The sequence below is a fragment of the Gadus chalcogrammus genome, chromosome 17, assembly GCF_026213295.1.
Source record: "Gadus chalcogrammus isolate NIFS_2021 chromosome 17, NIFS_Gcha_1.0, whole genome shotgun sequence".
NCBI classification, from domain to species: domain Eukaryota; kingdom Metazoa; phylum Chordata; class Actinopteri; order Gadiformes; family Gadidae; genus Gadus; species Gadus chalcogrammus.
Window position 1 is genome coordinate 247,168 of NC_079428.1, and position 27,215 is coordinate 274,382.

Sequence of the window (27,215 nt, forward strand, 5' to 3'; positions counted from 1 at the left end):
AGAGGCTGTAAGGCATGAGGCTGTGAGGCTGGAGGCATGAGGCTGGAGGCATGAGGCTGGAGGCTGTGGGGCTGGAGGCATGAGGCTGGAGGCTGTGAGGCTGGAGGCATGAGGCTGTGAGGCTGGAGGCATGAGGCTGTGAGGCCGTGAGGCTGGAGGCATGAGGCTGGAGGCTGTGAGGCTGGAGGCATGAGGCTGGAGGCATGAGGCTGGAGGCTGTGGGGCTGGAGGCATGAGGCTGGAGGCATGAGGCTGTGAGGCTGTGATGCTGGAGGCATGAGGCTGTGAGGCTGTGAGGCTGGAGGCATGAGGCTGTGAGGCCGTGAGGCTGGAGGCATGAGGCTGGAGGCTGTGAGGCTGGAGGCATGAGGCTGGAGGCATGAGGCTGTGAGGCTGGAGGCTGTGAGGCTGGAGGCATGAGGCTGGAGGCATGAGGCTGGAGGCATGAGGCTGTGAGGCTGTGATGCTGTGAGGCAGTGAGGCTGTGAGGCTGTGAGGCTGTGAGGCTGTGAGGCAGTGAGGCTGTGAGGCCGTGAGGCTGGAGGCATGAGGCTGGAGGCTGTGAGGCTGGAGGCATGAGGCTGGAGGCATGAGGCTGTGAGGCTGGAGGCTGTGAGGCTGGAGGCATGAGGCTGGAGCAGAAGGCCACGGGGAACAGCAGGTGAATTATTCAGTATGAAGGAATGTTCCAGACTCTTCTGTCAACATCCACACACCAGGCCTCCACAGCTGGGCTCAGGGGGTGTGTGAGCGTGTGTGTGTGTGTGTGTGTGTGTGTGTGTGTGTGTGTGTGTGTGTGTGTGTGTGTGTGTAAAAAAACACCAAGAAAGACAGGATGACACTGGTGTCCTTGTCTGTTGGACCAGGGTTGCTAAACAGTCAGCATGTTCTCTCTCTCCCTCTCTCCCTCATCCTCTCTCTCTCTCTCTCTCTCTCTCTCTCTCTCTCTCTCCCTCTCTCCCTCATCTCTCTCTCTCTCTCTCTCTCCCTCTCTCCCTCATCCTCTCTCTCTCTCCCTCATCCTCTCTCTCTCTCTATATATATATATATATATATATATATATATATATATATATATATTCTCTCTCTCTCTCTCTCTCTCTCTCTCTCTCTCTCTCTCTCTCTCTATTCTCTATTTCTCTCCACTTTTTATCTCTCTTCGTCTCTTCGTCTCTCAACCCCGTCTCTTTCCCATGTTTCAGGAAGCAAGCGACTGAAATTATGATTTCTCTTGACACATAACCCCCCCCCCCCACACACACACACACACACACACACACACACGCTGTGGCTGCTGTTAAAGTGTTACACACTACTCAGAGGCCCTAAGTGGATTGATCCAGTCCTAGGTGCACAGGAAGAGTGAAGGTTGAGCAACATAGATAGAGAGAGCGAGAGAGAGAGAGAGAGAGAGAGAGAGAGAGAGAGAGAGAGAGAGAGAGAGAGAGAGAGAGAGAGAGGGCCCATAGTGCATTCCACCTCACCCTTGAAATGAACCTCCTGTGGAGACTGGGAGCCGCCTGAGAGAGAGTCCTGGTCCTGGTCCTGGTCCTGGTCCAGGACCACAGAGAGGCAACACACTGAGACGGACTCGTGTCCTCTGTATGCGGCTGCAGCAGGACTCTGACTGTTGGTCTTGGTCCAGGACCTCAGAGGACAGAGTCCTCTATGCGACCCCTGACTGTATCACGGGAGACAGGGCCGGGCAGAGGAAAGGGTCTGAGAGGCAGAACCTCCTCAACGTGAGGCAGAACCTCCTCAACGTGAGGCAGAACCTCCTCAACGTGAGGCAGAACCTCCTCAACGTGAGGCAGAACCTCCCCAACGTGGACAGAACCTCCTCAACGTGAGGCAGAACCTCCTCAACGTGAGGCAGAACCTCCCCAATGTGAGGCAGAACCTCCTCAACGTGAGGCAGAACCTCCTCAACGTGAGGCAGAACCTCCCCAACGTGAGGCAGAACCTCCTCAACGTGAGGCAGAACCTCCTCAACGTGAGGCAGAACCTCCCCAACGCTAGCCTCAGCACTGGGAGACTAGCGGCTAGCTGGGACGTCTCCTCGCTCCTTGGTTCAGAGACCGAAACCGTTCAGCCTCAACATACTACGCTTACAGCAGTGCGGTTCTACTCAAGAACAGACACGCTTTGTGGTTCTGCGTTTGCAGAACAGTGAAATAAAGGAACATGAGGAGGAGCTACAGTTGAAGTCCAGCTGGACTCTGATTGGATCATTGCTCCGTGTTTGAAGGGCTCCTCCCCTGCTGGTTAGGTGGAGCTAGCCCCGCTATCATTAGCCCTTTGAGCCTCTTGGTGGAGGCTGTTAGGGAGGAGGCTGTGAGGGAGGAGGCGCAGCGGGGAGCGCCCTGGAGGCCGCTGGTGGAACTCCCTCCCCCGGACCTCCAGCCTCAACGGGACAGAGAACAGGGACCCGGACCACGGGCCCATCGGTTGGCTGGTCGGCGTGGCTAGCGGGCTAGTGGTGGCTAGCGGGCTAGTGGAGGCTAGCGGGCTAGTGGAGGCTAGCGGGCTAGTGGAGGCTAGCGGGCTAGTGGAGGCTAGCGGGCTAGTGGTGGCTAGCGGGCTAGTGGTGGCTAGCGGGCTAGAGGAGGCTAGCGGGCTAGTGGAGGCTAGCGGGCTAGTGGTGGCTAGCGGGCTAGTGGTGGCTAGCGGGCTAGTGGAGGCTAGCGGGCTAGTGGAGGCTAGCGGGCTAGTGGTGGCTAGCGGGCTAGTGGTGGCTAGCGGGCTAGAGGAGGCTAGCGGGCTAGTGGGCTAGTGGTGGCTAGCGGGCTAGAGGAGGCTAGCGGGCTAGTGGAGGCTAGCGGTGGCTAGCGGGCTAGTGGAACTTTGCACAACAGACAACTCAGTTTGTCTTCCTCTTGAGGTTAAAAAACAGAAGGGTTAGCATGTCTTAGCTTGTCCTATTGGCTCTCTGCCGGTGGTCTCAGCAGAGCCGTCACTAGAGACATGGATCCTCTACATCAGCGGCTCCCTACCTTTAACTCTGCACCTCTAGAAGAAGTAGCTGTTCTCCAGCATGTGAGGCAGGAGTAATATGAACAATAACGTGTTGTTTAAACACATCTACATGTTGTGGGATTGGTCACATTATGAATCCCAGGATGGTTGATAATAAGGTGGTGACAATGGTTCATAACCTGTTTGTTCCTGGAACACCTGCAGTACTTTGTTTCTCCTCTAGCGGTACTGCTCTATATAATATCTCTCTATAGTGTATCTCTATAGAGAGAGATACACTATATATAATACACAACAGTATATCTATAGATAAAGATATCTGTATATACTCTAGATATACAGTGCTCTGTATTTCTATGGAGAGATACAATAGTTATATAATATCTATAATCTACACTATAGATAGATGTGTGAGGCTGTGTGAGGCTGTGTGAGGCTGTGTGAGGCTGTGTGTGTGAGGCTGTGTGTGTGAGGCTGTGTGAGGCTGTGTGTGTGAGACCACTGCAGGTGGAGGATAAGACACCGAAAGTCTGGCGATGAAATAACAATGTACACACACACACACACACACACACACACACACACACACACACACACACACACACACACACACACACACACACACACACACACACACACACACACACACACGCACACACACGTTTAGACCCTCTTAAATGCTATCTCACCTTGTAGTGCACAAGGTGAGTCTGATATTAGTCCACACTAGAGGGCCGAACTAAGAGCAAAGAAGGACCAAATGTCATTAAGATAAGTTAAGATAAGTCAACATGGAGCACATCTGGATTTGACCTGAGCCTTGAGACGCACCGGCTTGAGGATCTTTAACGATCTCTCCTCGCGCTCTGAGCTTTGCGCCATCAGACGCGGCTCGCGAGGCTCGCGTTTTTTTGTTGTTGCAGAGGACACGGTAGGGTATGACGTGATGATGGATACACGGGATGGTCACACACTACACCATAATAACGTACACCGACAGACCATCATATCTACACACTACTCCACTAACATCTCCCAAGGTCCCGCCGCTTGTCCTTCACGGAGCCCCGGTCCCGGGACCCAGAGGGGCTCACAGTCACCGTCACTCCGCCGTGACACACGACATGTCATGTGTCGTGGGTGCGAGGAGCGCAGTGGAGATGCATTTTGCGCAACTTCAACAGAGCTTATTTTCTCGCACACACACACACACCCACACCCACACACACCCACACACACACACACACACACACACACACACACCTGCTCTCTTCCGGTCCCGTCCTCCAGGATGGGCTGTTCCGCGGCCGTCGTCTCCTCGTCCGTCGTCATCGTCCTCTCCTCCTCCTCCTCCTCAGTCCCGGGACCGGGACCGGGACCGGCGGGTTCCTCTCCCGGGCGGGACCGGCCCCGTCAGCCCATCCGCCGCAAGTCGGTGTCCGGTTTCACGATGATGCTTGCGTGGCCTGCGGCAAAAAAGCATGGTCTTCTCTCTCCCCCCCCCCCCCCCCTGTCCTCTAGTGCGTCCGCTCGGTCTCCATCCCCCCGGTACACAGGCTCACCGGGCGGCGGACCGCGGAACGCTCGTGCGTGTGTTGAACACGGGAAGAGAGCGCACGAGGTCTTCTGCTGCAGACCGCGATGGACGGATGGACGTGACGTCCAGACTGCAGCGGAGTGCGGGACCGTTTCCTCCGACGAATCACAATAATAATAATAATAGGATGGAGCTATGATGTCGCGATAGCTGTGATGTCGCGATGGTGACGTCTTCCCTATGAACACAACTCTGCTAACGGATCTTCGTCATGCAATAACATCTGAGTCTGAGTGGGATGCAGCATCCAACCCCTCTCCCTCTCTCTCTCTCTCTCTCTCTCTCTCTCTCTCTCTCTCTCTCTCTCTCTCTCTCTCTCTCTCTCTCTCTCTCTCTCTCTCTCTCCCACTCTCGCTCTCTCTCGCTCTCTCTCGCTCTCTCTCCCTCTCTCTCGCACACACACACACACACACACACACACACACACACACACACACACACACACACACACACACACACACACACACACACACACACACACACACACACACACGCACACACACACACACACACACACACACACACACACACACACACACACAGATAAGCTGCTACTAAAACTGAAACAGAGGTCGTTTTTAGAAAATGGAAGCTTAGTTTGATTCACTGAACTCCTGGTCGGGGTTAGGGTCAGGGTCAGGGGTTTAGCTGGGTTAGGGTCAGGGCCAGGGGTTTAGCTGGGTTAGGGTTAGGGCCAGGGGTTTAGCTGGGTTAGGGTCAGGGCCAGGGGTTTAGCTGGGTTAGGGTCAGGGTCAGGGGTTTAGCTGGGTTAGGGTTAGGGCCAGGGGTTTAGCTGGGTTAGGGTCTGGGGTTTAGCTAGGTTAGGGTTAGGGTCAGGGGTTTAGCTGGGTTAGGGTCAGGGGTTTAGCTGGGTTAGGGTTAGGGGTTTAGCTGGGTTAGGGTCAGGGGTTTAGCTGGGTCTGGGGTTTAGCTGGGTTAGGGCCAGGGGTTTAGCTGGGTTAGGGTCTGGGGTTTAGCTAGGTTAGGGTTAGGGTCAGGGGACTAGCTGGGTTAGGGTCAGGGGTTTAGCTGGGTCTGGGGTTTAGCTGGGTTAGGGTCAGGGGTTTAGCTGGGTCTGGGGTTTAGCTGGGTTAGGGTCTGGGGTTTAGCTAGGTTAGGGTTAGGGTCAGGGGTTTAGCTGGGTTAGGGTCAGGGGTTTAGCTGGGTTAGGGTCAGGGTCAGGGGTTTAGCTGGGTTAGGGTTAGGGCCAGGGGTTTAGCTGGGTTAGGGTCTGGGGTTTAGCTAGGTTAGGGTTAGGGTCAGGGGTTTAGCTGGGTTAGGGTCAGGGGTTTAGCTGGGTTAGGGTTAGGGGTTTAGCTGGGTTAGGGTCAGGGGTTTAGCTGGGTCTGGGGTTTAGCTGGGTTAGGGCCAGGGGTTTAGCTGGGTTAGGGTCTGGGGTTTAGCTAGGTTAGGGTTAGGGTCAGGGGACTAGCTGGGTTAGGGTCAGGGGTTTAGCTGGGTCTGGGGTTTAGCTGGGTTAGGGTCAGGGGTTTAGCTGGGTCTGGGGTTTAGCTGGGTTAGGGTCTGGGGTTTAGCTAGGTTAGGGTTAGGGTCAGGGGTTTAGCTGGGTTAGGGTCAGGGGTTTAGCTGGGTTAGGGTCAGGGTTTAGCTGGGTCTGGGGTTTAGCTGGGTTAGGGCCAGGGGTTTAGCTGGGTTAGGGTTAGGGTCTGGGGTTTAGCTAGGTTAGGGTCTGGGGTTTAGCTGGGTTAGGGTTAGAGTTAAGGCTTTAGCTGGGGTTTGAGGCGGGGTTAGGCTTAGGGTTAAGGCTTTAGCTGGGGTTCAAAGGTCAGGTTTATAGTATAATAAAAGTATAAAACGATCTATTTATCTATACATAGCTATCCATCTCTCTATCTATCTCTCTAACTCTCTATCCATCTCTCTCTCTATCTCTCTATCTCTCTACCTATTTATCCATCTATCTATCTATTCAATTCAATTCAAAAAAGCTTTATTGGCATGAGAAATATACATGTGCATGTTCAGTTCAGGTTAACTGAACTGAACTGCTGGTTGGGGTTAGGGTTATGGTCAGGGGTTTAGCTGGGTTAGGCTTAGGGTCTGGGGTTTAGCTAGGTTAGGGTTAGGGTTAAGGCTTTAGCTGGAGTTTGAAGCTGCAATAAACAACCTTTATGCTGCATTTAACAGCTCCCGCATCAAATGAAGCAGCTAGAAAGTTTTTCAAGGGTAAAATCTATAAATGGTTCTGTCCGCTTCCTGACCCAGCATAATATATATAAATATATATGTATATATATTTCCATTCAAATCAATTCAATTTTTCTATTAGTTTTTCTCAGTTCGCTTGGTACATTTCTCGAATCATCCTTGATATTTGCAAAACAGTAAGTGCATTTCTCAAAACTATTGGTACAAATAGCAAAGCAACATGGATTACCTGCAGAAGGCAGTCTCTTGCTCTCAATCCTTAGTACATCTCTCAAAAGCAAATTTCTGTGTCAATGAACACACTGGTGCCATCAGAATGACAATGTTAATGTTAATGACCTTATATCATTGTGTACAGTTAAGACTAAATTGCTTAGTCATGTTGTCAATCAACCCAGTCGCCAAGAAAAAACGTCAGTGGTGTACGTTTCCATGAACACTGGATACGCAGCATTTCAACGTAAAAAATAGCGTGTTATACCTACAGTATCCACGTGTGCCGCTGTGGAGGCGGGTTTCGGGGTTTGGGTTTCACGGCTTTCGCGGCAAATTGTGGACACGATTGTTTAGGGGGGGGGGGGGGGGGGAGACTGTTGTTGACCGGGGAGGGGGGGGGGGGGGGGAGACACGTTTGTTGAGGGGGGGGGACGACACACGATTGTGGGGGGGGGGGGGGACGACGACGACGACGACACGGTAGTTGAAGGGGGGGGGGGGGGGACACGTTTGTTGAGGGGGGGGGAGACACGTTTGTAGGGGGGGGGCACGCTCGACAACGAGAGTTGGTTTTTATTTAACGCTCGACAACGAGAGTTGGTTTTTATTGAACGAGACTTCAACACGGAACAGCTGCGCGAAACGATGGTCACGTCACTCTCGGTGACGGTGTCGACAATAATGAACACACGGACAATGTTAATAGAACAACACACAACCACATAACATCCCGAACCCATTAACCCCACTTAATCCTAACAACAAAACAAGTTAACAAAAGCCCCATTTGTCAACTGAGAACCCCAATTCCCAGAATCCCCCGCGGCTCCGGAACACGGCGTAGCTTATATTAATCTTTATTATCTGAATGGGAAATGCAATATTTTAGGACAGATACACCATTAAACGCGTTTCTAATGACATTTCTAGCGAGAAATGTACATTTTCCTTACATAATCTTCAGTCAGTGAATGTGTATGATCTTTATTAATCTTTATTATCTGAATGGGAAATGCAATATTTTAGGACCGATTCACCGTTAAACGTGTTTCTAACATTTCTAGCGAGAAATATACTTTTTAATTGCATAATCTTCAGTCAGTGATTGTGTCTGATCTTTAGTTTTATAGTTATTAGGAGTTGATCGGCTCGCTCGCATGTTTCAACGACGTCAGGTTGCTTTCGCTAAACTAGCAGCTCACGTGCTTCCTGCGTTTGTGTTATTAAACTGTTACTTTATGTAACTTTTAATGATATCATCTTGTTAGAAACACGTATATCTGAGAGCCAACCCAGTCGCCAAAAACATACCTACGTTGACAGTGTACGTTTCGTGAACACTGGATTACGTCACATTTCAACATAAAATAGCGTGTTATACACACACACACACGCACGCACATGCACAGACACACACACACAAGCACACACAAGCACACACACGCACGCACAGGCACACAGACACAGACACACACACACACACACACACACACACACACGCACACACGCACACGGTGCATTTCGCTGCTAAAACAACAACAAAAAAATATTCCCTCAAATATTATTACTTTCAAAACGTTGGCCAAAATGGCCAATAATATCTTTTTTTTTGGGATGCTTCTAGGACATTTTGGGTGGATTTTGAACGGTATGTGGGGGGCACGTTTTTTGCAGGACCTGGCAACCCTGCGCTGTTGCCCGAGATCTGGCTCCACCCCGGCGTGGTGCTGTCTCCTGTTGACCTTTTGACCCCAGACTTCTGGGGGAATAGCTGAATCAATTCATTAGTCAATCAGAAGCATGTAAATATCTTTCCGGTGGGGTAAGAGGACGAACAAGGTGTCCTTCAACATCTACGCTTCCAGGCGATTGCAACGGTGCCACACATGAGCATATTCGAACATGTTTAATGGTAGTAATTAGCTGTCGAAATTGGAGGCCTTAATCAATACTGAGCAGCTATTGATTTGCTTCCCGATAAAGATTTGTCACAAATGACATGTTATTTAGCATCTACACGTTGAGCTGAGTCCAATGACACCAAGAACGACACTCTAGCTAATGGTAACATGTATTTTACATGGTACACCTAGGTCTAGGACATGATCTCGGTGTAGCAAGAGGCCGAGCTTGATCTCATTGGACTCAGCTTAACGTGTAGATGCTAATTAACATGTAATTTGTCAAAAATCTCCATCGGGAAGCAAATCTATAGCTGGTCATTATTGATAAAGGCCTCCAAAATCGACAGCTAATTACTACCCCGAAACATATTCAAATATGATCATGTGTGGCACTGTTGCAATCGTCTCGAAACGTAGATGTCAAAGGACACCTTGTTTGCTCTGTTGCACCACCGGGAACATATTTTCATACTTCTAATGGATTGATTCATATTTTAAGGTTTTCGGAGTGAGACTTTAAGTGGCTGCAGCAGAAGTGTTGAGACGAAAGATGATATCAAGAGATTTATAGAATATTCCCATTCACATTATGATTCTTCGTCGTAACATCCGACCAAACATCCTTTACATTCACAGAGCGAAGATTATGAAAGTCCAGGCTCAGCAAGTGCTCCATCTCGTTGCACCTGCACCCAGCGGCTCGCTTGCAAGATTTTGGCCTGAAGTTCTTCCCAGACCTCTACCCTAACAGTCCAATATGCATATCTGAGAATCAGGCCTCTCTTCAATAATGACAAAATGTAATGAGAGAAATACAGATTCACTTTTTGTTATCTCATAAGCGGCGTGGTGCCGGCTCCTTTTGACCTTTTGACCCCAGACTTCAAAGACGTGGCCACAGGCCAGCGGTGTCTACACACATTAAGCCACAAATGTACACCTCCATCCCGCAAAAAATGGGGCCTAGAAACTAACCTCTGTCTTATATACATTGACTGTACTGTTGGAGGTCACGCCCCTTTTCCAGCCTTTTCGAGATAGCTAGGGATGCTAAAATGTTGACACACATTTCCCGGGGCCCCGAGAACGACATATGCAAGATTTGTAGTTCTAGCCCATAGAGAAAAAAAGTTTTCCCAAATGGACTGTCATTTGGACAAAGCCCCTTCAGAAGTGTTGACTGCGAGACCTAATGGTTCAGAATGTGGTGGAAAAAAAGTTTTTGAGATAGGAAGGTCCTACCGCCCTGAAATTTGAATACCATATTCTAGGGCCTAACTGGGACCCCCGCACCGAAACTTGGCCCGGTCGGACCCCGAGGGCAGGAAGGGGGGGCCTGCCCTCGGGGTCTGACCGGGCCAAGTCTCGGGCAGGAAGGGCCCCCCCTTCCTCCCCTCGGGGTCCGACCGGGCCAAGTTTCGGTGCGGAGGTCCCAGTTAGGCCCTAGAATAAGGTATTAAAATTTCAGGGCGGTAGGACCTTCCTATCTCAAAAACTGTTTTTCCACCACATTCTGAACCATTAGGTCTTGCAGGCTACACTTCTGAGGGGCTTTGTCCAAATGACACTCCATTTGGGAAAACTTTTTTTCTCTAAGGGCTAGAACTCCAAATCTCGGATATGTCGTACACAGGGCCCCGGGAAATGTGTGTAAACATTTTAGCATCCCTAGCTATCTCGAAAAGGTCGGCAAAGGGGCGTGACCTCCAACAGTACAGTAAATGTACATAAGACAGAGGTTAGTTTCTAGTCCCCATTTTTTGTGGGATGGAGGTGTACATTTGTGGCTAAAGGTGTGTAGACACAGCTGGCCTGTGGCCACGTTTTTGAAGTCGGGGGTCAAAAGGTCAAAAGGAGCCGGCACCACGCCGCTTATGAGATAACAAAAAGTTAATGTGTGTTTCTCTCATAACTTTATGTCATTATTAAAGAGAGGCCTGATTCTCAGATATGCATGTTGGATGGCTAGGGTGTTGGTCTGGGAAGAACTTCAGGCCAAAATCTTGCAAGCGAGCCGCTGGGTGCAGGTGCAACGAGATGGAGCACTTGCTGAGCCTGGACTTTCATAATCTTCGCTCTGTGAATGTGAAGGATGTTTGGTCGGATGTTACGACGAAGAATCATAATGTGAATGGGAATATTCTATAAATCTCTTGATATCATCTTTCGTCTCAACACTTCTGCTGCAGCCACTTACAGTCTCACTCCGAGAACCTTAAAATATGAATCAATCCATTAGAAGTATGAAAATATGTTCCCGGTGGTGCAACAGAGCAAACAAGGTGTCCTTTGACATCTACGTTTCGAGACGATTGCAACAGTGCCACACATGATCATATTTGAATATGTTTCGGGGTAGTAATTAGCTGTCGATTTTGGAGGCCTTTATCAATAATGACCAGCTATAGATTTGCTTCCCGATGGAGATTTTTGACAAATTACATGTTAATTAGCATCTACACGTTAAGCTGAGTCCAATGAGATCAAGCTCGGCCTCTTGCTACACCGAGATCATGTCCTAGACCTAGGTGTACCATGTAAAATACATGTTACCATTAGCTAGAGTGTCGTTCTTGGTGTCATTGGACTCAGCTCAACGTGTAGATGCTAAATAACATGTCATTTGTGACAAATCTTTATCGGGAAGCAAATCAATAGCTGCTCAGTATTGATTAAGGCCTCCAATTTCGACAGCTAATTACTACCATTAAACATGTTCGAATATGCTCATGTGTGGCACCGTTGCAATCGCCTGGAAGCGTAGATGTTGAAGGACACCTTGTTCGTCCTCTTACCCCACCGGAAAGATATTTACATGCTTCTGATTGACTAATGAATTGATTCAGCTATTCCCCCAGAAGTCTGGGGTCAAAAGGTCAACAGGAGACAGCACCACGCCGGGGTGGAGCCAGATCTCGGGCAACAGCGCAGGGTTGCCAGGTCCTGCAAAAAACGTGCCCCCCACATACCGTTCAAAATCCACCCAAAATGTCCTAGAAGCATCCCAAAAAAAAAGATATTATTGGCCATTTTGGCCAACGTTTTGAAAGTAATAATATTTGAGGGAATATTTTTTTGTTGTTGTTTTAGCAGCGAAATGCACCGTGTGCGTGTGTGCGTGTGTGTGTGTGTGTGTGTGTGTGTGTGTCTGTGTCTGTGTGCCTGTGCGTGCGTGTGTGTGCTTGTGTGTGCTTGTCTGTGTGTGTTTGTCTGTGCATGTGCGTGCGTGTGTGTGTGTGTATAACACGCTATTTTATGTTGAAATGTGACGTAATCCAGTGTTCACGAAACGTACACTGTCAACGTAGGTATGTTTTTGGCGACTGGGTTGGCTCTCAGATATACGTGTTTCTAACAAGATGATATCATTAAAAGTTACATAAAGTAACAGTTTAATAACACAAACGCAGGAAGCACGTGAGCTGCTAGTTTAGCGAAAGCAACCTGACGTCGTTGAAACATGCGAGCGAGCCGATCAACTCCTAATAACTATAAAACTAAAGATCAGACACAATCACTGACTGAAGATTATGCAATTAAAAAGTATATTTCTCGCTAGAAATGTTATTAGAAACACGTTTAACGGTGAATCGGTCCTAAAATATTGCATTTCCCATTCAGATAATAAAGATTAATAAAGATCATACACATTCACTGACTGAAGATTATGTAAGGAAAATGTACATTTCTCGCTAGAAATGTCATTAGAAACGCGTTTAATGGTGTATCTGTCCTAAAATATTGCATTTCCCATTCAGATAATAAAGATTAATATATGCTACGCCGTGTTCCGGAGCCGCGGGGGATTCTGGGAATTGGGGTTCTCAGTTGACAAATGGGGCTTTTGTTAACTTGTTTTGTTGTTAGGATTAAGTGGGGTTAATGGGTTCGGGATGTTATGTGGTTGTGTGTTGTTCTATTAACATTGTCCGTGTGTTCATTATTGTCGACACCGTCACCGAGAGTGACGTGACCATCGTTTCGCGCAGCTGTTCCGTGTTGAAGTCTCGTTCAATAAAAACCAACTCTCGTTGTCGAGCGTTAAATAAAAACCAACTCTCGTTGTCGAGCGTCCCCCCCCCTCAACAAACGTGTCTCCCCCCCCCCCCCCCTCCCCGGTCAACAACAGTCTCCCCCCCCCCCCCTAAACAATCGTGTCCACAATTTGCCGCGAAAGCCGTGAAACCCAAACCCCGAAACCCGCCTCCACAGCGGCACACGTGGATACTGTAGGTATAACACGCTATTTTTTACGTTGAAATGCTGCGTATCCAGTGTTCATGGAAACGTACACCACTGACGTTTTTTCTTGGCGACTGGGTTGTGTCAATATATCAGTGTAATCAGGAGGGATGTTCTGATGTAAACTATAGCTAAAGTTTTGAAGACAATTATTGTAAATTGTAAGTTACACTTAGTGTATGTGGGAGATTGATTGAAAGAGATTGGACAAGATTCACATTTACGCTCATTGCGATACAGAAAGGAAAAGACAGCACTGCATTGCACAAAGAAAAACAGAAAAATACAAAAGTAGAAATGTGAACATAGGACAATCTCCTTAGTGAAAACTGTACATGCAGTGCTGTAGGAATTACAGTGCAGTCATCCTACACCTCCTGACGTTCCTGTCTGTTGGGCCACAGATTCTCATTCTCACGCAGCCTCACTCCTCTTCCTCTTCTTCTTCTCTCTGGCTGTTGACCCCGTCCAATTGCTTGTCCTTCCATTGTCAGACAATGTAACATTGTGTTGTGCTCCTGTTATGATTGTCGGAGCAGGCAGGCAGGTAGGACCCAGACGCAGACGGTTTAGGGAGAACAGCACTTTATTTATGCCTAAAGGCTAAGGCAAGGAACCAGGGAACTCAGGTGACAACAGGGAACAGGGAACACGCAGGACGAACAACCACAATGATAGCACAAGGAACAAAGGAAAGACAAGGGCTTAAGTAACAAACACAACGAGGAACAGCTGAGACACATTAGGGGAGGGAACAGTAATCAACACAGGAGGGAAACACAGGGAAACACACCAAAACACGACAGACCATGACAGCTCCAGCTATATATATACTTGCCAGTTGATGGTTCATAAGATGCACCTTTGAGCTATTTCAGTAAACTGGTTGATCGTTGTTGATCGTTGTGCAATTTACAAATTCAGAACAGATTTAGAAAAAAAGTCTAATGTAAATGTATAGAGATATGCTTGACATATTATGGCAACTTGTTCAACCATTTTGCATGTAAAGACTCATGCAATGAACTAATGGCTAAAAGTTGTGGGGGGTAGGACTTTTTGACCGAGAACCATTATAATACATTTTGATCAACATGATATAAGCAATTGATAATGTAGGAAGAGCAGAGAATTGTACATAATCATTTGCATGGATGTACCAAAGCATTTGTAACTTGTTCAAGAAATGAGAAAATGCTTTTTTGATGTGCACAAGTGAAACAATGATGTGAAGATTGAACAAGTAGTTTGGAGAATTTCAATTCTGATCGGAGAAATGTAGCAAAGCAACTAAGATAAACTGTAAATTCACTTAAATTCAAAAAAGCTTTATTGGCATGAGAAATCTACATTTGCATTTCCAAAGCAGGTGAACAGTGAAATAAAATGGTCAGGTAAAAAGGTGAGGTATAATATAAGTATAAAACGATCCATCTATCTATACATCAATAGCTATCCATCCATCCATCCATCCATCCATCCATCCATCCATCCATCCATCCATCCATCCATCCATCCATCCATCCATCCATCCATCCATCCATCCACCCACCCACCCACCCACCCACCCATCCATCCATCCACCCACCCACCCACCCACCCACCCACCCACCCATCCATCCATCCAACCATCCATCCATCCATCCATCCATCCATCCATCCATCCACCCACCCACCCACCCATCCATCCATCCATCCATCCATCCATCCATCCATCCATCCATCCATCCATCCATCCATCCATCCATCCATCCATCCACCCACCCACCCACCCACCCATCCATCCATCCATCCATCCATCCATCCACCCACCCACCCACCCACCCACCCACCCATCCATCCATCCATCCATCCATCCATCCATCCATCCATCCATCCATCCATCCATCCATCCATCTATTTCCTTTCCATTCAAAGAGCTCTATTGGCATGATACATATACATTTGCATTGCCAAAGCAGGTGAACAATAAAATAAAAAGATCAGGTGTATAATATAAGTATAAAACTATCCATCCATCCATCCATCCATCCATCCATCTATCTATTAGGGGTGTAACGGTACATGTATTTGTATTGAACCGTTTCGGTACGGGGTGCTCGGTTCGGTATACGGTATACCTATTTATCTATATATATATTATTGCTGTCAAGCGATTAAAATATGTAATCGCGATTAATCACATGAATGCCACAGTTAACTCGCGATTAATCGCGATTATTCGCAAATCTTTTTTCTATACTAAAATATCCCTTGATTTATTTTTCCCATTAATTGTTCTCATTTTAATGCTCTTATCAACATGGAGAAGTGCATCAGCTTGCCTTGTGCAATTTTTTTTTATTGATCACAACATTGGCATACTGATCAAAACAGGACGATACAAAAAAAATGCGTATAGTGCATTTAAACGATGAACATACAAACATACTGCCTTGAACATAGCAGTCAGGCTACTGCTTCTTTGTTTTGAACCAATGGGCCAAAATTATATATATATATTTTTTTAAATAATAAATTGCGTCACTCCGTCACTTTGGATGTGATCCACGACAACTTTTGTTTTCAAATTGTCCATCGGAATATAAATCCAACCACGGAATATATAACCACATCATATAGTAAGATACTATAGTTTGAATAGTCTACTGTGATCACTGGAATTTAAGGAACCCCTTATGTCAGAAATAGGGGAGGGCTGATTATTAAGCCCTAACCCCTAACTAGAGTTAATAAAAGGAGACCCACTGCAGAGCTAAACTGGTTAACCCTAACTAGAGTTAATAACAGGAGACCCACTGCAGAGCTAAAACTGGTTAACCCTAACCCTAACTAGAGTTAATAACAGGAGACTCAATGCAGAGCTAAAATCGGTTCCGAAAACCAAAGCTTTTAAACGGCATTTCAACACCACCGCGAAACCACCCAGGAGCAAACGGCTGCTACGTTCTGCCCCCCGGGCCGGAGGTAGATATATGTCTCTATATATGTCTACATATTTATGTCTATATAAATATGTGTACATATTTATGTCTATATAAATATGTATATATATATGTCTACATATTTATGTCTATATAAATATGTCTAAACATTTATGTCTCTATAAATATGTCTATATATATGTCTATATATATGTCTAGATCAGGGCTCTCAAGTCTCACGCATTCGGCGTGAGACACACACAATTCAACCCATGCACATTAGGGCTGTCAAAACGAACTTCGCTATTCGAATATAATTCGAATTTTTTAAAAAGGAGAACATTCGAGTGCGGCAACTAACGTTCGAACTTTTTTTAATTTATTTTTTAGCAAATTTTATTGACAAGTCAAGAATTACATTTAACTTTTGCCGAGCAACAACGCAAATGAAAGTCAACGTCGTGCGTCGTGACGTTCGGCAATCGGCATTGTATGCTTACAAGATGCTGGGAAGCAGCGCGCGAGCAGACACAGAGATGGAAAGCATAACTTTCGGATTTCCATCGAGAAACGGGAAGATTACATCCAGAGAACCCGTCATTTGCAAATTATGCTGCAAGTCGTTAAAGTACCACTCGACTACGAGCAACATGAGCGCACACCTCCATTCAGTGCATTACTCGGAGTACGCAGAACAGTTAGCGGCTGAGGAAGAGCCACGGTCAAAACAGCCAAGAATAACATCGTAAAATAGCAGTGTGTGTGTGTGTATTTGAATGATTGAACATCAGCTTCTTCATTAAACATCATTGCTTGAATATTTCTGGCGTTATATCTTACGTATTTATATAAGTTTTGTATTGATTTGGTAAAACTTGTTGCAAATGTTACATAACAGATTTGGTTGACGCGCCCTCTAGTGGACGCGGGACGTAGGCCTAATAATAGGATGGTATCGGTGTATATAATGATATAATAAAAAAAACATTAAAATATTCGAATATTATTCGAATATTCAACATAAGAAGCATTAGAAATTCGAATATGATTTGAGGGGAGGATTGACAGCCCTAATGCACATGCTCACACGCCACACGTATTTCTCACGCAGAGAAATTACCAGGATAGCGCCCACCAATTAGGGCCGCTATTTAAGAGTGGAACAGGTAGGAATCAAATGGGTTCCCCGTACGTAGGGTAACCAGACGTCCTCTTTTGCCTGGACAAGCCCTCTTTTTGAGACACTTTTAAAAAAATGTGTCCGGGCGGAATTTCTAAATCGTCCTGGATTTTATTAGAAAGCCTCATACACGTTCACATTGAATTTGCAATGCGTTTCTCTGGGTCGTTCACAAACTAATTAGGCTACACCCTCCCCTACTCAGTTCTGTTCGCTTTGCATTGGTGGAAGTGAGTAGGGGGAGAGGTTAAGTAGAGCCTTCAGATTGGACGGTTTGACTTTAGAGTTACCGTCATGTTTTGTATTTATTTTTTTACTATTATTGTTTTATAGGGACAAACATTAACAAATGTCTCCTACAGGGGATTGAAAAAGTTCTATCAATTGAACAGAGAGAAACATTTGGTCATACTTTACACTTTACCACAGCATTGGCCTACTGAATGCCACAGATATATTTTAAGCATTGGACTGAACGCCACATAAATATATATCTATGTTCTTGCACGTTTGCAAAGTTTACAATTTCAGGAAAAAGTATATGCGTCTGCTGGCGTTGCTTAGGCCAAAAGCCTTTTGAGGCAGTGTTGTTCCTGAATATTAGTGTTAAGGGCCAATAATGCTTGCTATCATACATTAGTCACCATGTCTCTGGACACATTTGTATGCAGTCACATTTTAATAGAGCCCTGGCCTATATATATATGTGTGTATATTGTGGCGACCGTGGTGTACAGGGTGTCGCAGGGGTCCTGGGGGGGGGGCTGTTTGGACCATCGCGAGTTGGGCCTCTGGCCCTCCTGGGTCCTTTGTGGCGGGGACATTGTGTGGGGTTTGTTTATCGCTATGTATGGGTGGGTTAGCGTTGCTGTTATTGAGTTGTTGTTCCCGACACGTCACCGAGACGTTTATGTTGGTTGGTTATGTCGAGTGTGTTTTGGTGTGTCGTGGGTGTGTACTACTCTCGTAGTCGTGCGGTGTAAGGGGCGCGAGAGCTGAATAACTGCTGAACCTGGGCTCCCGTCTTGTCCTCCCCGTGCTGCTCGCCACAATATATCTGTCTATATTTATGTCTATACATAAATATATGTCTATATTTATATATGTCATGTCAATATATTCTACTTAAGTGCACACACAGCTTGTGTTTTGATGCAATTATTTGTCAGGATTTGCATTTTGCTTAAGAAATTGCTGTTTTTTAATTTACATATACTAAATATATGTATCCATCATTAATTAGAGTATATTGTTTTAATCTTGTTTTCCATGAGGGGTGAGCAGGTGTGAGCTAAAGGTGCTAACGGTACCTTGGCGGGATGTTTTCTCAGGACCTGGACGTATGAACGAGGTGATGCACGAGGCACGCTGCGGCGTCAGAGAGACGGGCGACCAATGGGCTCGAGTGGAGGCTGCTTTGAACCGCTGCGGCTCTAATCCAACCAGGCTGGTCTCGTGTCATCAGGCTGGTCTCGCGTTATCAGGCGGCTCTCATCCAATCAGGAAGGTCTCGTGTCTTCAGGCTGGTCTCGCGTTTTCCGGCTGGTCTCGTGGTGAGCTAGCGCGATGGCTGCGCGGACGGGTTTGAGGGCGAGAGGAGAGCGCGGCAGAAGACCGAGAAGCGCGCAGGACCCGGACTAGACCAGGTGAGCCCGGAGCCTCCATGTCCTCTTAGAATACCACCTTATTGATAGACAGATTATGGATTGGTCCACTTCAATATGTGCGTTATAGTTTGTTCTAGAAACAGGGCCTATTTTAAATCTTTATGTATCATTTTAACTGCTTAACATTTTAAGAGTTGATTTATAAATGCTTCAGTTGGTTAATTACGTATTGAATATTTTTCTCATGAAGACATACATCTCCCCCTTATATCCGGGAGACATTTAATTCACATCGTCATGTTATGACGCTAAACATAGAAAGAATAGGCTACTATACATGCATGCATACATACATAGCCTTTATCCTGTAATACTTAGGTAAACCTGTGAAAAAATAAAACAAAGGAGCTCATCGTTGGTTATTGTTATTAATGTTATTAACATTATAAATGTTATTCTTACGGCCGGTGGAGCCATGACGACTGAGCCCATCGATGGGGTTTTACACGGACTTCATATATATTTCCACCGTGGCGGTGGTTTGTTTAATAAGAGAGGATCGGAGGGCCTAGAATAAGATGTTAGAATAATAAGGTTAGAGCCGCGGAGGGAGATCTGATTCGAGGTCCGCACAACGGTAAAATGGCTGGCGGTCTGATCACGGCTCTGCTGCCCGCTCCGCCCGGGGGGCTGGCGGTCTGATCACGGCTCTGCTGCCCGCTCCGCCCGGGGTGCTGGCAGTCTGATCCCGGCTCTGCTGGCCGCTCCGCCCCAGGGGCTGGCGGTCTGATCCCGGCTCTGCTGCCTGCTCCGCCCGGGGGGCTGGCAGTCTGATCCCGGCACTACTGCCCGCTCCGCCCGGGGGGCTGGCGGGGCTTCAGTTTCTCCCCGATCCATCTATCTCCTCATGACAGGACCCGTGAATGTGTTCTCTGCAAGTTCATTCCGTGTTTTGTAACTTTGTCCTCGTCGTTACAAATGGCTGCTGGTCTTCTTTGTTAGCAGTAAAAGACCGAGAGGACAACTTTAAAACGTCAAATAATATTAAATACATAACCCCGATCATGAGGCAGAGCCGTCCTCACGGTTCACCCTGCTCTCCCCTCGGTTACGGTCAGGCTATGGGCTGTCGGTCCTCCCGGCCCGTCGGAGGGCTTTGTCAGGGTAGAGCAGGAGGGGCGGTACGGCTTTGTTGAACCAGCAGCTGCTCTCTTCTCAGAAGCCATTTTACCAGCGCTCCCAGCGCTATCCCACCGTTACCAGTATACCAGTACTAATGGTGGGCCGACGGTGGGAAAATGCAGAAAAACAACGAGCTCACATGAAAACGATGTGGTAGACGTCAAGATGGAGGAAAATAAACGTTAGTTTCTCACATCAGATCCGCAGTTCTCAAAATGGAAGATGAATAATTCTGGTGGTGTAGGGTCATCTTCACCATTAAATAATAGCCTACTATTATTAATAATAATAATAATAATAATAATAATACTATAATGCTGATAATACTATAAAACTAATAAATACTATAATACTTGGTCAAATACTAAGATTAACAATGAATTATTCCGGTGGTGGAGGGTTATTCATCTTCAATAGGCCTACTAGGCCTGCTCTAATACTGATACTGAAATACTAATAATTACTATAAAACTGATAAATACTGGGTCAAATACTAAGATTAAACAAGGATCTTTGTCAACTAATAAAGGATATTATATAAATATTATAATGACTGATTTCAATAAATGTTATTTTTTTTGTTTTATTAACTAAAGAAATGTGTTTGTTAAAACCATATTTTTGATGTTATAAATTATATCAATAAAAAGTTGAAAGTTCTTACAAATAAAAAATATGTTGATGTTTGAGCATGTGCATGAAGCAATTAACGTTTTATATTTATTTCCTTTTATTTTTATCGTCCGTTTTAAATTTGATAAATAAGCTAGAATATATTGATCTTTAATTAAGGTGGAAGATGTGGCCCACTAATCCTCCTCTCTGTTGCAGCACCGTATCACTGACTTCGTATCCAGCGCATTCCAGCTTTCAGCATGGCCAAGGTGGGTTGAGGGCTAGTTTCTGAGGCCACTTGTGATCCACAAGATGAGCACTCGGTGACGACCTGCTGCCCCTCTGAAAGAGATCGGCTCCTCGTGGCAACTTGTGTTGAGGCGGGCTGAGACACAGCGTCTGACCTCTGAACTGTGTTGTCGGGGTCTCTGAGCTGTGTTGCGCAGCACGGCGACGCGGCCGTCAGTGAGTGTGCATGTAACTCTGCGTTTACATGCGGACACATCTGATTCGCATAGATGTGGAAGAACAGCTCAATTGGAATAGAAAAGTATCATATATATACGCCTCAATCGGTTTTTTTTTTTTTGACAGAATCAATTCGTGGCGCTCGATGTTGATTCTGTGGCGCCGCGCCACACAATGGTCTATGTATGGGAAACACTGGGGTCTCTAAACCTCTGGCTGTGTTTTCTGGGTCTCTTTAAAGAGCATCTGACCACTGAACTGTGTTGTCAGGGTCTCTCTGAGCTGTGTTGCGGGGTCTCTAAACCTCTGGCTGTGTTGTCGGGGTCTCTCTAAACATGACTCCCCGCGTGCAGGGGGACCCCAGGAAGCCCAAGGGCAAAATGTCCGCCTACGCGTACTTCATCAAGACCTGCCGCCAGGAGCACGAGAAGAAGACCCCCGAGGTTCCTGTGAACTTCACCATGTTCTCCAAGAAGTGTTCAGAGCGGTGGAAGGTGAGAACCGGGGCCTTAGAACCGGCCAGATGTCTGGTGTTCTTGAGTCATAGGTGGAACAACTGTTAGACTGTGTTCTGTATGGTGATCGTTGCGTTCTGCCCTCCCTAGACCATCTCCAGCAAAGAAAAGGGGAAGTTTGAGGACCTGGCCAAGCAGGACAAGGTCCGCTTCGACAACGAGATGCAGCATTTCGCTCCTGGCAGGAAGAAGGGTCAAAAGAAAGACCCCAATGCACCCAAGAGACCCCCGTAAGGAAGTGTGAAACAACATCGAATTATGTCTGTGTTTGAAACCTATGAAATGGGTTGGTGCTAACTCATTGGGTTAGGGTTAGCACTAACTCATTGGGTTAGGGTTAGCTCTACCTCATTGGGTTAGGGTTAGCACTAACTCATTGGGTTAGGGTTAGCTCTACCTCATTGGGTTAGGGTTAGCTCTAACCCATTGGGTTAGGGTTAGCTCTACCTCATTGGGTTAGGGTTAGCATTAACTCATCGGGTTAGGGTTAAATCATTGGGTTAGGGTTAGCTCTACCTCATTGGGTTAGGGTTAGCTCTAAATCATTGGGTTAGGGTTAGCTCTACCTCATTGGGTTAGGGTTAGCTCTAACCCATTGGGTTAGGGTTAGCTCTACCTCATTGGGTTAGGGTTAGCACTAACCCATTGGGTTAGGGTTAGCACTAACCCATTGGGTTAGGGTTAGCACTAAGTCATTGGGTTAGGGTTAGCATTAACCCATTGGGTGAGGGTTAGCATTAACTCATTGGGTTAGGGTTAGGACCAACTCATTGGGTTAGGGTTAGGACCAACTCATTGGTTTAGGGTTAGCACTAACCCATTGGGTTAGGGTTAGCACTAACCCATTGGGTTAGGGTTAGCATTAACTCATTGGGTTAGGGTTAGCATTAACTCATTGGGTTAGGGTTAGGACCAACTCATTGGATTAGGGTTAGGACCAACTCATTGGGTTAGGGTTAGCACTAACCCATTGGGTTAGGGTTAGCATTAACTCATTGGGTTAGGGTTAGGACCAACTCATTGGGTTAGGGTTAGCTCTACCTCATTGGGTTAGGGTTAGCTCTAACCCATTGGGTTAGGGTTAGCTCTACCTCATTGGGTTAGGGTTAGCACTAACCCATTGGGTTAGGGTTAGCACTAAGTCATTGGGTTAGGGTTAGCACTAACCCATTGGGTGAGGGTTAGCATTAACTAATTGGGTTAGGGTTAGGACCAACTCATTGGGTTAGGGTTAGGACCAACTCATTGGGTTAGGGTTAGCACTAACCCATTGGGTTAGGGTTAGCATTAACTCATTGGGTTAGGGTTAGGACCAACTCATTGGGTTAGGGTTAGGACCAACTCATTGGGTTAGGGTTAGGACCAACTCATTGGGTTAGGGTTAGCACTAACCCATTGGGTTAGGGTTAGCATTAACTCATTGGGTTAGGGTTAGCATTAACTCATTGGGTTAGGGTTAGCACTAACCCATTGGGTTAGGGTTAGCACTAACCCATTGGGTTAGGGTTAGCATTAACTCATTGGGTTAGGGTTAGCATTAACTCATTGGGTTAGGGTTAGGACCAACTCATTGGGTTAGGGTTAGGACCAACTCATTGGGTTAGGGTTAGCTCTACCTCATTGGGTTAGGGTTAGCTCTAACCCATTGGGTTAGGGTTAGCACTAACTCATTGGGTTAGGGTTAGCACTAACCCATTGGGTTAGGGTTAGCACTAACCCATTGGGTTAGGGTTAGCATTAACTCATTGGTTTAGGGTTAGGACCAACTCATTGGGTTAGGGTTAGCACTAATTCACTGGGTTAGGATTACCCCGAACTCACTGGGTTAGGGTTAGCGTTCTGGACCATCTGCCTCCCCTCACCCTCCTCCTCTTTTAGCTCTGGCTTCTTCATCTTCTGCGCGGACCACCGGCCAAAGATCAAGGCGGTACACCCCACTCTGGGCATCGGAGACGTGGCTAAGAAACTCGGGGAGCAGTGGAACAACCTGACAGATGCCAACAAGCAGCCCTACCTGCAGAAGGCCAACAAGCTCAAGGACAAGTACCAGAAGGTATGCTAGCTCGCTGAAACCACCTTCTCTACTCTGAGCTGTAAACATGGGGCTGCTTGTCTCTACCCTAAAAGGACAAATCCGGTGTAAAATGGATCTGGGATATGTTTAGTATGATAACGAGTTGGAATGTTCGTTTGGGAGCTAAAAAGCGTGTATAGACGCATTCTTCAGTTGGCTGTTTTTAGCCGATTCTATCAAAACGCTATAAACTTGGAACGATGGGGGCATGTGTTATGGTAAAAACTAAATCGTTATTTTAAACCACTTAAAAAGGCCAGAGGTAGCCCGACTCTTCGACGAACACAGAGCTTGTGACATCCGTGAACAACACGCAATTGTTCGCCAATCAACTTATCGAGCCTTAAAAACAAGATGGCGTCGACGGGTGAACTATTGATGGTATTGTGTGTATAAAATGTCCTTTTTAAAAAACAATCTGTACACTTACAAAGTTATCAAACCCTCGTTTTATATGTTAAGACCCTTATTATACTACCAAAGAAGACTCGGGCTACTTCTAGCCTTTTAAGTGGTTTAAAATAACGATTTAGTTTTTACCATAACACATGCCCCCATCGTTCCAAGTGTATAGCGTTTTGGTAGAATCGGCTAAAAACAGCCAACTGAAGAATGCGTCTATGCACGCTTTTTAGCTCCCAAACAAACATTCCAACTCGTTATCATACTAAACATATCCCAGATCCATTTTACACCGGATTTGTCCTTTAAATGTAAACGTGGGACTGCTTGTCTCTACTCTTAAGTGTAAACGTGGGGCTGCTTGTCTCTACCCTTAAGTGTAAACGTGGGGCTGCTTGTCTCTACTCTTAGGTGTAAACGTGGGGCTGCTTGTCTCTACTCTTAGGTGTAAACGTGGGGCTGCTTGTCTCTACTCTTAGGTGTAAACGTGGGGCTGCTTGTCTCTACTCTTAGTTGTAAACATTGGGCTGCTTGTCTCTACTCTTAAGGGTAAACGTGCTTGTCTCTACTCTGAGATGTTAAGTTGGTGCTGCTTGACTTGCAGGACGTTGCCGACTACAAGTCTAAGGGAAAGGTGGGGGGAGGAGCCAGCCTGGTACAACAACAACAAACCCAACAGCAACAACACACCATGACGAATAACGATGATGACGAGGATGAAGACGAGGATGATGACGAAGATGACGATGACGATGATGAATAGGAGCTTATTTTTCTTTCTTTCTCTTGGTTTATGGTAATTTATACACTAAAGGATTGTTGTTACTGGTAAGACTTTTCTGGAAAAGATTTTTCCAATTGAGTCCCCAGGGTTGGGGAAACATGAGTCGAAGGTTGAGATCAACCACCAACTATTGGCCTTGTGGTTGTTCGTCCAAACGGATTCAGGCCTGAATCAACTCCACTAATTAGCACATCTTAATGTGTCCCTCGCTCCTCGCAGTGTTTTCCCAACACATCAAGTAGCATCCGTTCTTGAATTTAACCAGTGGAGGTGTTACAACAGATGTTCAACAACAAATGTTTATAGTGAAGTGTGTTATTGTAAAATGTATTCCAACGTATATATTTTTTTGTTTTTAATTGTAAGGACAATTTCAATTGTTTCTTAAAATTGCTAGCGGGATATTATGTGTGTGTGTGTGTTAGGTTTTGTGTGTTTGTTAACTGACTGAATACTTCTAAATGATATCTCTGGGAGTAAACTAGAATTCGGCCCTGTGACTTTGTGCTAGGAGAACAATTACACTCAAAGCACATGCTTAAGGTTATAATAATAAAATATGACTTTACATAACCTGGATGGTTTTTGGACTACTGGACCACAACTAATTAATAGCATTACTAGAAGCCTTCTCAAGTAATGAAAAAGATCTGCAAGGTAAATAAAATTGGTGAGAGTTGGAACTAACATGACGTCATTACCCCGGAGAGGAGACGCTCGTGTCACTGCAAGGGAGGTCGACAAGTTCAGAGATAGACGTCAATCAATGTGTGATGCTTGATCTTTTAATTAAAGGCGGTTTGTCTGCTTTCCATTGTAACCCGTAAACATTCTGACAGTTCATACAAAATTATGACGTAAAATGCAAAACGAACAAATGTAAGCAATAAGATAAAAGCAACAAGGGGACATGATGTCTTCAGCTCGTAGGAGGTCCTGGGGGCGGGCCTACAGCGGCTGGTCCAGGATCAGCTCGTAGGACGTCCTGGGGGCGGGCCTACAGCGGCTGGTCCAGGATCAGCTCGTCGGACGTCCTGGGGGCTGGCCTACAGCGGCTGGTCCAGGATCAGCTCGTAGGACGTCCTGGGGGCGGGCCTACAGCGGCTGGTCCAGGATCAGCTGCCAGGAGGTCCTGGGGGCGGACCTACAGCGGCTGGTCCAGGATCAGGATGTAGGACGTCCTGGGGGCGGGCCTACAGCGGCTGGTCCTTCCAGCTCGCAGGAGGTCCTGGGGGCGGGCCTACAGCGGCTGGTCCAGGATCAGCTCGTAGGACGTCCTGGGGGCGGGCCTACAGCGGCTGGTCCAGGATCAGCTCGCAGGTCCGCCCCAGCTCGCCTAGCTTCACCTTGGCGTACTCCGCCCGGTTCAGCGCCATCTGGCAGTCCTTCCGGGCCGAGTAGGTGGAGCCCTCGTGAGGCTGGCCCGTCGCCACCTGAGGTCAACAGAGAGGGTTACAGGATGAGCCGACCCCCCCGTCGCCACCTGAGGTCAACAGAGAGGGTTACAGGATGAGCCGACCCCCCCACAACCAGGCAGCTCCTACCTGTGTGAGGTAGCGGATCTGGCCGCTCAGCTCGCTCTCGATGCGGTTCACTGAGCTCAGGAACTGGGCGAGCTGTCGGTCCAGGAAGCTGGCGTTGTGCTTGTCTTTGGAGAGCTCCAGCAGGACGTTACCTGGCGGACATGAAGGAGTTAAACACCGCTCTAGCCTTCACTGCACGCTGGCTCTTCACAGACCGTAACCCTAACCTCTTCAATATATCAACCTTTAATATCGTTCTGCTCTGACAAACCATGGGTTAAAACATGATGGTTCTATCGTCTTCTGTCCTACCAGTGGATCATAACATCTCATATTACACCGCGACCATCAGCTGAGAAACACCGGACTCATTCTCTGGGGCAAAACACACGAAGTCCGGCGGTACAGTCTGTACTCATCGCTACTAGAGGTCTAGGGTCCGGTGTGGTCCTACTACAGGGTCTGTCCTCGTCTGGTCGGTACTAGAGGGACCTAGGTCTGGTCCTACCTGCGCACTGCAGGACCACCCCGACCTCCTTCTCCACCTCCTCCAGGGCGCGGAGACGCTCGTTGGCCATCACTGCTTATCTCACTTTACTATTTCACGTTCTTCTTATTTCTCTCTTTTACCAAAGACCTTTCTGTGGCGGCTGATCGCATCATACAATCACAACAGCATATTGAAAAGGCAAGGAACCCACGGCGTTACGGTCTTCAGACACCAACAAGATAAACAATAATACTCCTTCAACGGGAGGGGAAGAAGCGCATGCGTACTACAACCAGCGACCAGTACGGAATGTCGCCTTCTTGTGACGTCAGGGTGAAGGACGAAAC

At 46.9% G+C, this 27,215-nt stretch overlaps 3 protein-coding genes across 3 annotated transcripts in view; 1 reads left to right on the forward strand and 2 right to left on the reverse strand.

The window, feature by feature from the left end:
- Nucleotides 1–4,308, reverse strand: part of LOC130369952 (transmembrane protein 151B) — a 15,140-nt gene extending 10,832 nt beyond the window's left edge. The window contains exon 1 of the mRNA XM_056575578.1: nt 4,240–4,308. Within this exon, the coding sequence (XP_056431553.1) occupies nt 4,240–4,308 (69 nt within the window). The remainder of the gene's footprint in view (nt 1–4,239) is intronic.
- Nucleotides 4,309–18,763: 14,455 nt separating this feature from the next.
- hmgb3a (high mobility group box 3a) lies at nt 18,764–25,683 on the forward strand. The gene is made up of 6 exons (XM_056575604.1): nt 18,764–18,854; nt 20,829–20,881; nt 21,434–21,574; nt 21,686–21,825; nt 23,474–23,648; nt 24,676–25,683. The coding sequence occupies exons 2-6, from the start codon at nt 20,873–20,875 to the stop codon at nt 24,832–24,834; spliced, it is 624 nt and encodes a 207-aa protein (XP_056431579.1). The 5' UTR covers nt 18,764–18,854; nt 20,829–20,872; the 3' UTR covers nt 24,835–25,683.
- Nucleotides 25,594–27,183, reverse strand: med11 (mediator complex subunit 11). The gene is made up of 3 exons (XM_056575613.1): nt 26,887–27,183; nt 26,400–26,530; nt 25,594–26,288 (listed from the first exon to the last, which is right to left on the reverse strand). The coding sequence occupies exons 1-3, from the start codon at nt 26,954–26,956 to the stop codon at nt 26,145–26,147; spliced, it is 345 nt and encodes a 114-aa protein (XP_056431588.1). The 5' UTR covers nt 26,957–27,183; the 3' UTR covers nt 25,594–26,144.
- Nucleotides 27,184–27,215: the final 32 nt, after the last annotated feature.

Bases quoted from the DNA above. Each gene is read 5' to 3' on its own strand.
- hmgb3a (XM_056575604.1), top strand. The intron at 21,575-21,685 runs GTGAGAACCGGG...TGCCCTCCCTAG, and splicing joins AGTGTTCAGAGCGGTGGAAG to ACCATCTCCAGCAAAGAAAA. The intron at 21,826-23,473 runs GTAAGGAAGTGT...CTCCTCTTTTAG, and splicing joins AATGCACCCAAGAGACCCCC to CTCTGGCTTCTTCATCTTCT.
- med11 (XM_056575613.1), bottom strand. From the start codon at position 26,956: ATGGCCAACGAGCGTCTCCGCGCCCTGGAGGAGGTGGAGAAGGAGGTC. The intron at 26,531-26,886 runs GTAGGACCAGAC...CATGTCCGCCAG, and splicing joins GGTGGTCCTGCAGTGCGCAG to GTAACGTCCTGCTGGAGCTC. The intron at 26,289-26,399 runs GTAGGAGCTGCC...TGTTGACCTCAG, and splicing joins AGATCCGCTACCTCACACAG to GTGGCGACGGGCCAGCCTCA.